Genomic DNA, 12328 nt, shown 5'->3' on the forward strand with positions numbered 1-12328 from the left:
ATTTGACTTCCTTCATTCCCGGAAAATAAATATTGATAGTACTCTGGCCCCCATGGGTGTCTGAAGGACGAAACGGTTCCATGATGGACGCCTGAACAAGGAATTTCTTAGGCAACGTCTTCGTTTGAGCCACAGCAGGCTGCCATGCTGCGTCTGGTACCTTATGAGGGAGGCGTATTTGAGGCAGAGAGCCCATCTCTTGCTCCTCGAAACACTCTTCTGCCATAGGCTTAGATATAAGTAATTGAGAACCAGCATCAGCTTGTGTTGGGGATATGCCAGGGAGAGAAACAGTGGCAGAGGTTTGATAGCCAAGGTGATCGAATGAGCCTTTGCTAGAGACGTCAACAGTGGTATCTCTGCTTTGGGGCGGTTTGTCTCCATGGAGCAATTTATGGAATCTGGCTTGCCAGTTATGCTCGTTGCCCGGTGGTAAATCACGGCTAGGCTCTTCTCGCTGACCGTCTTTCGGGCTGATTCTGGTCGACCAAACGTTACTAGAGCGCGATGGGGGATGTTGTGTTGAGCACATTGTAGGGGGAAGTTTCACGACTGGCTGAGGTTTAGGAAGAGATACATGTGGTCGCATTACATCTCCCTCATATGCTGGATGCCCTTCCATCGTAGGCGGAGGTGGAGTCGGAGAGGATGGACGCGAGAAACTGCGCCCAGAAAGCGTTTCATGGCGTATATCTTTGGCTGGAAAGAATCTTGATGGTCGCGACTGGGATAGTGCTCCCGAGCCAATTATACCAGCATTGGCAGAAGGGGCTGAATCTTCCAAAGATGTCGTACCCTTCTGGGACTCATCTTTAGTCGCTTTCCAAGGCGCTGATTGATGGGATTGCACGTCCGCCGTACCGATATTGTGACGTGTCCCATCACCTGGAACATGTATGGGGCGCCAGGTTTCCTTGATCGTTGGTTGTGTATCTGCCATAGTTAATCCTCTCTCCATCAGCTGACGCTCACGGCCAGCTCGCTCCGTCAGCCTCGTAGCGCTCAACTTCTTGTCATCTTCTGCGACAGAAGTGACCCACTTGCTTGCAAGATCTGGCCCTGGTGGCCCGTATCGAGGGTTTTGTGAGCTAATCGAAGGCATTTGAGATGCCTGAGGCTGACTGTGGGGAGGGACTCTGGCAGTATTGCTAGGTGGTGCAATTGGCAGTGGTCCCTTTGGTCCTTGCGATGCCGCTGAGGAAGCATTCGTGACCCTACCAAGATCTGGATTAAAGGTTCCGTTTCCTAAGCCGCGGTCATTGTCTGGAGATCCCCAAACATTTCGCGATGAGGGCGACGCCCCAGCGCCCCAGGAAGGAAACCTGTCAGCACGAGCGCCTTGTCCGCCCCAGAGATCATTACGCCGTGAATCTTGGCCATGAGAGAGTCTTCTGGACCTTGTTGATAGTGGCGGGAGCGAGGAGTTCGAAGAATGAACTTTAGAATCGACCACCGGGCCATCAGCTTGACTTGGGACTGTTGATATAGGGCTCACTGGTGATACTTCTCCACCTGGAGAAATTTCCTTGTCAATAGAAACTGGCCGTTCTCGCTGTTGAATCTGAGTGGGTTTGGTGATGTCAGCTTTTAAGGAAAGCTCCTTTTTGCCGCTTCGCTTTTCGGGAGCAGGGCCTAACGCTTCCAACTTCTTTTGAATGCGTTCTCGCTTGGCAGCTTCTTCCCGCGCCTCTTCTTCCTGACGACGCTTTCTAGCAAGTTCTACCCGCTCACGCATCAGTCTTTTCTGATACTCCACCTCATCAACAATATCATCACTCGAGGGTTGAAGGAAATTAGGCTTTGAATCAGAATGGGCTGTGCTGAGCTGTGGCGTTGTGAACGCCGAGCCGGGCGAAGATGTCGTTACTCCTGGTTGTGATGCCTGTTGCTTGGAGAGGTGAGGACCAGAGGTGCCCGGCTCATTTGAAGACACAGGACTTTCTACAGATGTTGATAGTGATGCCCTGTTTGCGGTCATCATGTCCACAGGCGGCACAAGAGGCATATTTGTATCATTATTCTTCCCCATCTTTTGCTGAAACAATCCACTTCCTGTGCTGACGCTAGACGATCCTCGGCGTCTAGTAAAAGGAGTCTCCTGTGACATTCGACCAGTAAGAGGCAGTCCATGTGGTTCCATAGATTGGTCTGAAGGCTGGGGCCTCTGAAGCAAAGCTGGATACTTAATGTGAGATTCTGATTTGATCGAGCCCCGTCGGTCCGAAACTGGTTCGTAGCGGCCAGATTGCGAGTTAAAAAGCTCCCTGTTGGTATGTGAAGAGCCTTCCCTCCAAGATGAACGAGTAAAATCATCAGCCGCAATCTCTTTTGGTGGATGGTTAGAGGGTTTGAAAATTATAGCATCCCTCGCCTCGTTATGTGGTAACGGTAAAGGGTCTGCTAATCCTGGTGAGGCCCTGTCGACCGGAGGCAGGGTAGCCCACGGTGATTTGGTAGGTGCGGCAGAAACGGGAGGTTTAGAAGTTACTGCCGGCTTTTCTTGAGACGCAGGCTTAAATACTAGTCCTCTTCCCGCAGTCAGTCCTCCAGGCCTTGATATGGCCGACCCAGAGGACATGGTCGGCGCTGGTGAGTTTGGTTTCATCTGAGATTTGCTAGGAACAGGAGCCACGATTTTGTCGTGAACTGACGCTTGAGGCTCATCCAGATGCGGTAGTGTAGTTTTGGTTCCATCGCCCCAGGTAATTGCTTCCGGTGCCCAATCGTCGTCGTCGTCGTCAATATCTGCCCATTTGTTTGGCCCCTGTGCATCGTCTTCATTGAGGCGACTAGCCATATGAATTCCATATTTCTTTAGTTCCTCATCGGTGAACTTCTTGGGCTCGGGAGCTAGATTATTTCCAGTGATTAGTTTTCTACGTCATATTCTGAACCGTAGGAGTATGGACTTACGTCTGTTCTTATTCCAAACGGCGCCTGGGTCAGGAGTTGAAGCTGGCTTAGCGCCATTGATAACGGAAGAAAACCGAGGAGCCGTATCTCTAGTGCCAGTTCCAGTCTTAGCAATAAGACGTGGTCGCGACGACGACAAGGAGCTCGACCCAGGAGGCGGAGTATTTGAACCCGTCGCGGGTTTATCCACTGGTTTGGCGGCGACACCGCTGGCACTGCTTTTTGAAGCCAGGAATGTCTTATTCACCGACACAGCTTTGAAAGTTGCAGGCTTTTTAGCTGATGAAGCTGATCGCCCATGACCCTTTTCTCCATCCCTCTGGCGCGAGGCTTCTGTGTCTGATCCGCCGCTAATACTGACATCAGCAGAGTTTAGCTGCTCTTCAATGCTGATGACATGCTTATTAGTTATCTCATCGCCGTTCGAGGTCGAGTTGCCGTTCGCGTTCGATTGGTCATAGGCGACTTCGTGGGCTTGACCGTCCTGCTCCCGACATAAATCCCTGGTAAGCAAATATTGGACATTCTTCCCTCGGGGGGAGTCGAAACGTTAAAGAGAAGTACTGACGGATTTGTGCTGAGATGAGATAGAGACATCAGCAAGTTTATCGCCCGAATGCTCTGTTGCCATCATCCGACGTAGTAGTATGATCTGCGCCGTGCGCAATACAATTGAAGGTCTGTACCAAGCCAGACTCCAAGTTAGGCTTTGCTGTATGGTAAATGGCCAATACTCAAAGAGCCTGGGAAAGATTCTTGGGAAGTTCGAGGCTGGATTAGACCTTGGGCATTGGGCGAAGACGCCAGATGATGAAAATCAGTATGGTGTAACGACGATGATTTTTGCGGAGTTCAGGGTGCGATCGATGAAGGGTCGGCCTCAAGAAGTTTGCGCAGAGGCAAGCTCTCTTAAAATGCCCCTACACGCATAAAATATCTCGATGGAATGTCCTGGCGTGCGCGTCGCTCGCGATGTGTTGGTTTTGCTTGGTGAAACCGAAGTAAGTAGGGTATGGTCAGAGGCCAGTCAGTACTACTCATGAGGCAGAAGGTGAGTTGGTGTTCTAAGCTGCAGTCACCTGGTTTTGGTTTAGCGTCATTTATTCCGAAGACGATCATTGATGAGCTGGGGCACTGAAAGCGCCGTTAGTGGGGCTCGGCTGTCCAAAAAATGCGAAGCTGCCAAGTGTGGTCAGGTGCCCGAGCCCGTTTAATGTGTGCAAGCAACTAGAGGCAATGTTCATGATCTTGTCAGGGAGGTCAACGATATCCAGGTAGTTCGCGTTTGTGTGCAACTCTAAAGCCGCACCAGCTTTCTCTTGCTCATAGTCTTCGGGCGGAAAACGGTTGCGAATGCCATCAAGCCCTCCGTTACAGGATAATTGACATGTTCACATGCTGCCCCTGGTCATGCTGCGAATCAGCTTAACATATATTATGTCATCTCAAAGCTCTTCTATTTTATCACGAGCGACGGCAATCATATCAATCGCACCAGAACAAGAGCCTGACCATATAGGGCCTCAAAGCCGTGATAGGCAAACGTCGGTCACGATGGGAAAGGACACCTCATCAGCCCAACTTACTGGCGACGTGGAAAGGCATATATGCTAAAACGTCTCTGTGCCAGATATGGACGCACAAGCTTAATGCAATGTATTCATTTGCCTTCGGACAATTACAAATGGAGCAATCCTAGTGGGGTGCCAGGAGCAGTGCCATCTAGAGTCTATTTACACAGTTCTTAAGGTGTTAACTCGATGAAATGCGGTCGCCAAGCCTCTGACAGCGTAGATTAGTGAGCGTTGTTCTTGTGATGGCCTGTATATGATAAGAGGACCGCAGTTAGTGATTGGTTAATTCTCAACTTTAAAATATGCATGCAGCGGAAACTTACGAAGGTGGAAGTAGTAATTTTGAGCATAGCCAATGCCAATCAATAGAGCCAAGACGTGAATAATAGCTGTGCTTCTTGTCAATGACGGATCGGCGGGGTTTTGTCAAGATCTTGAGGAACCTACGTTGCACGGAAGTCTTCTTGCCAAAGTACTTTGCCTGATATCGACCAAGGAGACCTTTGGCCTTGGCCTCGGGGACTGCGCCTCGAGGTAGTTTCTCATAAAAGCTGACAACACGTTGCATACGGAGGGCGTCAGGGGCGCCGCCAATTGCCTGAAAGAATTCTAACATCAGCTTCGATCGCTCTGGCGGCCTGACGTAGTCCAATGCTATCCGCGTACGGAACCAACGTATCCGAGAGTCACGCTGATATTCATTCCGAGTCGCACGAGCTGTCGTCGTCGTCTTTTGTAGTGATAGAATTGTGGTTTTCATGTATTCATACCTTAGGAGAAGCAACCTGCAAGCTCGAATATTAGCACGGGGGATCGAAAATGCGGCTAGTGAATCAATCCCGTACGACACGTACCTTGGGAGGGATGAGCGTCGAAAGCGCTCGGCGAGTTACGAAGCTCATGATGACGAGATTAAGAAGTGGAAGCCGTGGATGTAAATGCAGGCCAATTTGGTGTGATGAGACAAGGGCTGGTGCTCAATTGTGAAGAACATCAAGTACGATGACAGGGCATCTTGGTCCAACCTTCTTTGCCGAAAAGCGCTCGCTTCGGCAAAACATCGGTCTGCCCCACCCAATCAGCGCTATGCTATCACAACCATGGCAGTCTACGTACGGAGTATTGAGTCTGAAATCCATCTTCGCTACTAACTCGCATTTGCCCTCCAATGCCACCAAATATGAACGCCATGGCATCGCTGCGATTGCGCAATGCAAGTAGGCTCCTTAAAGGCGTTGGGCCGAGTCGATTGAGCCCATCCCCTGCTCCGAGCCGGTTCCAGAGCTCACTCACGCCATCTAGCGCGCCAGTTGACACCACCAACCAACTCGATTATGACGTCCCTGCGGACAAAGCCACTTCGTATGAAGATGACTAGTGCTTCATCTACTTATGGAATATTTCTAATCTTTGTCTCCAGTACTTTTACTCCTGTACCGTGCCGCGTTCAAGATGGCAGCGAAGATATCCTTCCAGCTGCCGTGCTGTCAGGTGCCCCTATGGAGCTGCAGGCTCGAACTGTTCGGTATGCTGCATTCATTCGGATGACACCCTCGTTAGGCTAATATCGATTGCAGAATTTACAAAGAGGCCAAGCCTGCAACACAGTCCGGAGATTTCAGAACGGAGCGCTGGCGTCTGGATTGGGATATTCTCCCTAAGGGTCACCGCTGGGAGAATCCTTTGATGGGTTGGCAGTCGTCCGGGGACTTCATGCAGGGTACGCACGTCAATTTCAAGAGCAAGGAGGATGCAATTCACTTCGCCGAGAAACAAGGATACGAATACTTTGTCCAAGAACCCAACTCCCGCAAATTTACACCAAAGGCCTACGCAAATAACTTCCTTTACTCGCCGAAGAAGTTGAAACATATTCGTACGAAATAAGAGCCAAGTTAGCCCTGGCGGAATCAGGCGATGTACACATGAGCAGTTAGAGTATCAAGCTTGCTTTTTCCCCGTTAATTGATTCCTAATCACGAGTCTCTCAAACTACGAATGCGCTCGTCACCCTAGGTCAAAGCAACCACGCACCTAGCAAGAGTTCCAGATTATAAATGTAACCTTAAAATATTAATAGGTAAAGCATAGTGTCATCATGAACAAAAGAACGTGGGATGCTTGAAGAATTATGTATATTGTAACGAGTATTAGACGACCCTTCATGACTTGCGTCGATTGGCAGATGCCATTCCCAGCCTGTAATCCAAAACTCCGTCATTATCATAGAAGCCCATTCGCTATACGCAGTGTAATCGCTATACGCAGTGAATGAATCCTTCCCTGTGTAAAAAACCGTATCAAGACATTAAACGTATTCATACACGCATTGCTTAAAAGTCTGGATTAAATTGCCCGCAACTTCCCAGAAAGCCGAAAAGGCGCGAGAACAAAAACAACACAGTGGTAGCATACATGCCATCTACCACCGAAGCCTATGACTTGGACGACAGTGAGAATTAGCTGGTTACCATGGGTTCATGCCCATTGCCGATGTGGGACTGTTGGCAATCGTGGTGGCCCTGCTCTTCCCCTCGAAGGCCGATGTCAAGTCGATCTGGTAGACTGATTCCCTTGTCCCGCGCAGTGTTTTCTGCCCAAGCTCGCATTTTGACGAGCTGGCGAATGGCTGCGGCGCGTCGAGCTGACTGCTTCTCCAAAATGGCTTTATTCACACTATCAGCAGCAGTTCGACGAAGTTCGGGGTCGAGAAGTGACGCAAGTTGGGGCTCTAAGCTATCCGGGGGGAAGAGTAACAACGCCATGGTCCTTTCCAAATCCTCAAGAAATTTGGGGTTGGTCGGGGCACGAGGACCAAGTTGTTCCGTAGCAAATTTCAGAGCTGGGCCAATGTCGCCGCCAGCGGAATTACATGAACGGATGAGCTCCACTAGTTGCAAACGCAAGAGCGAAAAGTGCAATGCTTTATCATCATCTAGGATCTGTGTGATACGGTCAGCGTGGTGCCGCTAAGAAGAGCGCAGAGATCATGAAAAATCATAGACAAAACCCATCATATGCTAGTGGTTGTTTTTCATCACTGGCTAGAATATAGCCATATGCGTGGTGCATGTATTAACTCGTATTATAATCATTTGTGCTTTGGGGGGGAGGAGAGAAGAAAGACGGAGCAAAATAAGTCTCACCTCTGGGTCAAGCTCATTCAAAGCTTCAATTGCGGCCTGAATACTGCCACTGTGTATGTGGTTCTGAATTTCTTGTCTCGCCCGAATAGATGCATTGTCTTGGTGCGGCTGTAGATTCGCCTCCTTGGAGAATTTTGCCGCCGCATTTGGATATCCTTCCATCGTCAAATAATCCAAGATTAAGGCATTAATGTCGCTGTTACGATCGTCAGTTTGACAATGTTTGGAGGAAGAAGACAGTAGTGTGTCTGGGCCTTTGGGGGTTGCCATAGTAGTCAAATTGACGATCAGAAGTTGAAGAAAATATTGGTTCTCCGCACGGTTTGGCTAGGAGAGATTCCCATTTATATTTTGTTCATCATTGGGTATTGTGTGATTTCGGGGGTTTTTTTTTTCGATGACAGGATTGACCCTACCTCTTTGGTGACTTGACATCACCAACACGCTTCTCAAACGGGTTCCTGCAAGGGGTTGCAGTTGAAGATGTAGAAGCCTAGTAATTCTCAACATTAGAACATTTCATTTACCTCACCATATCGCTAGAGAGGAATCCATACCATGATTCGTTAGACTTCCTTTCCTGGTCAATGAGCAAATCGCGAGTTAGACAACCTGCATATGGACTCCCAGGTGCGTGGACGACCGTAGGGGAAGTCGGAAACAACACGTTTCAGCGCATTGAAGGCGAGAGACACGTCAACCCCAACGCCAATGGTTTGCGGCTGCCGCCAATACGCCAAGCTGGTCCTTTGTGGTGGGCTTGTGAAGGCAGCTCGTGTGTTGGTAAGCGACAACGTCAGGTGTAGGAAGGAAGACGACAGGAGGGGATGGGTTGGGAGAAGATTCTGATCTGGCCAAGGTTGGAATGCTCCGCTCGGGTCAGTCAGCTGGCAGCTGGGTATTTAAGTACGTTGGACCAGACGACGATTGCAGTGCTCGGCTAGTAAGGGCTGACCCACTACAGCTTCAATCAGACACACACCGACCAGACTTAAGAGCAGTTGACCTCATTGGCCCCATACCCTACGGTCCTCTGTCGAACTTACAACAATCTGTGGAAGATAGTTGTCTGTTGTCAAGTATACATTATACACAAGTTGGCTGCAGTATGTTAGTATGTCTCGGGTGATACCAATGTACCTCTCGGCTGGCAATTCATAGCGAGATCAATCAGCTTTTGCCTCTGTGAGCTTGTCCTTTTGCGTCGCAAATTCTATGTTCTCGGGCGCTATTAGAGTCAATTTGATTATGCAGCCCGGTCCTTGCTTCCAACTGTTAATCCTCCGAGTGGGTATCATAAATGAAGCCCATCGCCGTGCCACTGCTGTGGACGTCTATATGTACTTATGTACTAGTACTATCAACTGGGGGCTAATGAGAGCATTGGCGCAGATGGTAGCAAGAAAATGCATTGGTAGATGGCGCACACCTACACCTGATCTTGGCCAAGGGAGTTACCGGCTTGACTAAACGAATTGCTGACGCCTGATCCGGGTGCCTCAAGCTTGAAGTAGCTAATCGGCTACGTCACATAGTCGGCCGAAAACCTGCTCGGCTAATTTTGATTCTACATTGTAATTCTGTTCTGGTGCCCTAGGACGTTCAGCAAGAACACCCAGCCTGGAGCTGAACATTCATACATGGGAGGTGACATCTGGACCGCATAGCCTGTTAATTAGCAGACCCACGTCTCCCCCACCTCAAAACCAGTTTGAGAATCCTTCGATTCAAATACCTTCAACAACAGGGTACTGCGATATCAGGAGGACGGGCCGTTCTCTGCCTTTCGACTATAGACCAGTTTGCTACTTCAAAGTGGCCGCACTGAGACCCGGTTTCCCCTTTTCTTTTGTGAAACAAAGGGTAGGAGAGCGACTAGAGCCACTCGAACTGTGTTGAACACAGACAATTGGATGCCGATCACCTGCTTTTACCGGTAGAGACACGGGATTTGACAGTTCTTCCTTTGGTCGAGGAAGAAATGTTGGAACTTGAAAGTCATGTCACCATCCAGAAACGCGCCTACTACTCCCCTCCCTGGGCAGACGTCAGCATCATTGCGGTGGCTGGAAGCTCAGGCTCCGGGAAGTCCACATTATCTCAGGCTATTGTGAAGAAACTCAACTTGCCTTGGGTCGTGATTTTGTCTATGGTGAGACATGGCTACCGACAGTACTGGAAACTCGTTTTGGAGCCGCGGTCCATGACTGACAAACTCTTAGGACTCATTTTACAAGACACTCACCCCCGAACAATCCAAGTTGGCGTTTGCCAATGAATACGATTTTGATTCACCAGATGTCTGTCTCTCCGATACAAAGCGCCTTACATCCGCACAGACTAATACTGCTATATGCTATGGCTCATAGGCTATTGACTTTGATATACTGGTTGACCGCCTGCGTGACTTAAAAGCTGGGTAAAGGAGACTTGGCCTAATATCTGTTGTAGCACGCACTAAAAACTGTACTGTAGCTAACAAAAATGATAGAAAACGAGCTGAGATACCTGTGTACTCGTTCCAAAAACACCAGAGACTTCCTCAAACTACGTCAATTTACTCCCCACATGTGCTAATTCTAGAAGGCATTTTTGCTTTGTATGATCCGCGAGTGGTCGAATTGTTAGATATGGGTGTTGGTTGAGTCCCTGTCTGTTGCTCCGCCATCGTTCTAACTACAGTACAGATTTACTGTGAAGCTGACGCGGATACATGCTTGTCGAGACGAAGTGCGTTCTTACCAGAGCGTCTGTGTCCCTTAAAATCCCCACCCATGGCTTACCTGGCGCAATAGTTGTTCGCGATGTGCGAGAAAGAGGTAGAGATATCGAAGGATGCATTAAGCAGTGGTTCGGGTTTGTCAAACCAAATTTTGAAAAAGTAAGCCCAAACATAGTGAGCATGCGCGGGACCAATATTGTAGAAGAGTTTTGCTGACAGTTGGCTTCACATTTGAGCAGTATGTTGAGCCTCAGCGCAAAGTGGCCGATTTAATCGTTCCGCGGGGTATCGAAAACCGAGTCGCTTTAGGTATGGCCGTCAACAAAGTAGTTTATCTTTGCTTACTCTACTTATGCCAGCTGCAGATATGATGGTTCAATTCATCGAGAAGAAACTATTCGAAAAATCCACCCACCACCGCGAGGCCCTTTCCAGACTTGAGGCTACTTGCAAAGAGCAACCCCTTTCAGATCGCGTTGTTGTCCTGGATGATACACCGCAACTGAAATTCATGAATACAATCTTACAAGATATTGACACCTCAGCGGAGGACTTCATCTTCTACTTTGATCGGTTGGCGGCACTCATTATCGAACAGTACATCACGCAGGCCAAGTCAAGTAAACACGGGTTCATCCCGCTAACAAAGAGTACAGGGCTTTAAATAATGTGCAATTCGTATCTCTGGCAATAGAGACTCCACAAGGCCATAAATACCAAGGACTGAAGCCCAAGGGCGAAGTCAGCGCAGTAATTGTGCTCAGAGGCGGGTCGGCATTTGAATCGGCGTTGCGGAAAACGATCCCTGACTGCCGAACAGGGCGGCTATTGATTCAGTCAGACTTCTCCACAGGCGAGCCGGAACTCCATTATCTACGCATCCCAGAAGATATCCATGAACATGAAAGCGTTCTGTTGCTGGATACGCAAATGGCTAGTGGAGGTGCGGCGCTAATGGCTGTCCAAGTACTGGTAGATCATGGAGTCTCCTTGGAAAGAATAGTTCTGGCAACCTATTCTGCCGGGCGCGTGGGACTCCACAGGCTTATGACGGTGTTCCCAGAGATCACTGTCGTGGTATGCAATATACTTCGACACCAGGAGCAACGCTGGGTAGAGAAGCGGTACTTTAGGTGCTGAACCAGAGGACCTGTGCGATATCAGAAAGAGCCTTGTCCCGGCGGTTGGAAATAGGATACTCTGTTGTCCTTGGTTACTGGGAGCATTTAGTATATACTCAGGAAACGTATTATCTGTCTGGCTGGATAAATTTACATCGTTTATTGCATGACGAGTGTGTGAGGATTTCGTGGACATGAAGAGGAAGAAGGAAACAAGACATGAACTGCTTACTAAGTAAGTACACACCTACTACTAAGCACTTACTACCTGGGTACCTGGGTACTTGAGGTAGGCTGGTATCAAATTCAGGGCCGCACGCACTGATGATTTCCAAGCCTTACTTGTTTCTATTCGACTCGCCTGCGCCTTCTAGACTGAACGGCAGAGGAGAACCCATAGAAACAAGCTTGAGAAGTAAATAAAAACAAAGCCTGTTTACAGAGTTCGGATATGGCGTAAAGGGGGAAGCTGCAGCACGTGTAAGACTTGACGCATTGAAATACGAGGGAATTCACTGTCTTGCCCCGCGACAATAACAGGGATCCAATCATCTCCAACGTCTTGCCGTATCATTGCTTGCACGGAACTGTCGGGACAGTCAGTGAGGGAGACGTCGGTCTTTCGTGAACCAAGATTGGCGGAGTGGCTAGCAGGTGGGACCCCTGAACATTTAGCGACTGAGCGCTGTGCAGGTTGCATTTTGTTCCTAGCAAATTTATGTATGTATGACGCCAATCCCTCCCAGTGCCTTCATCTTTATGTCTCGACCTTGGAACGTCGGCCGCGACCCTCTTCCAAGCTTCTGCATATCCTTGACTTCTACCTCACACATCCTGCTTTTTTTCACCCCC

General features: G+C 49.0%; 4 protein-coding genes across 4 annotated transcripts; 2 read left to right on the forward strand and 2 right to left on the reverse strand.

The window, feature by feature from the left end:
* Positions 1–680: 680 nt before the first annotated feature.
* Positions 681–5389, reverse strand: ATP17 (ATP synthase subunit f; the record flags this gene model as incomplete). Its single annotated transcript, XM_066130982.1, has 7 exons — positions 681–799; positions 862–2850; positions 2914–3444; positions 4811–4876; positions 4935–5085; positions 5258–5272; positions 5342–5389. 7 exons carry the CDS (start codon positions 5387–5389, stop codon positions 681–683), a joined length of 2919 nt encoding a protein of 972 aa, XP_065987247.1.
* Positions 5390–5676: 287 nt separating this feature from the next.
* On the forward strand, positions 5677–6374 carry nuo-21 (NADH-ubiquinone oxidoreductase subunit; the record flags this gene model as incomplete). The annotated part of the gene is made up of 3 exons (XM_014690249.1): positions 5677–5849; positions 5908–6012; positions 6065–6374. The coding sequence occupies 3 exons, from the start codon at positions 5677–5679 to the stop codon at positions 6372–6374; spliced, it is 588 nt and encodes a 195-aa protein (XP_014545735.1).
* Positions 6375–6946: 572 nt separating this feature from the next.
* GID8 (Glucose-induced degradation protein 8) lies at positions 6947–8193 on the reverse strand (the record flags this gene model as incomplete). Its single annotated transcript, XM_066130983.1, has 4 exons — positions 6947–7429; positions 7634–7829; positions 8050–8126; positions 8191–8193. 4 exons carry the CDS (start codon positions 8191–8193, stop codon positions 6947–6949), a joined length of 759 nt encoding a protein of 252 aa, XP_065986946.1.
* A 1421-nt stretch (positions 8194–9614) lies between these two features.
* URK1 (Uridine kinase) lies at positions 9615–11495 on the forward strand (the record flags this gene model as incomplete). Its single annotated transcript, XM_014690247.1, has 9 exons — positions 9615–9785; positions 9856–9933; positions 10003–10052; positions 10125–10269; positions 10321–10363; positions 10429–10514; positions 10595–10664; positions 10721–10952; positions 11012–11495. 9 exons carry the CDS (start codon positions 9615–9617, stop codon positions 11493–11495), a joined length of 1359 nt encoding a protein of 452 aa, XP_014545733.1.
* Between the last annotated feature and the right edge of the window lie 833 nt (positions 11496–12328).

The sequence above is a fragment of the Metarhizium brunneum genome, chromosome 4 (genome assembly GCF_013426205.1).
Source record: "Metarhizium brunneum chromosome 4, complete sequence".
NCBI lineage: Eukaryota > Fungi > Ascomycota > Sordariomycetes > Hypocreales > Clavicipitaceae > Metarhizium > Metarhizium brunneum.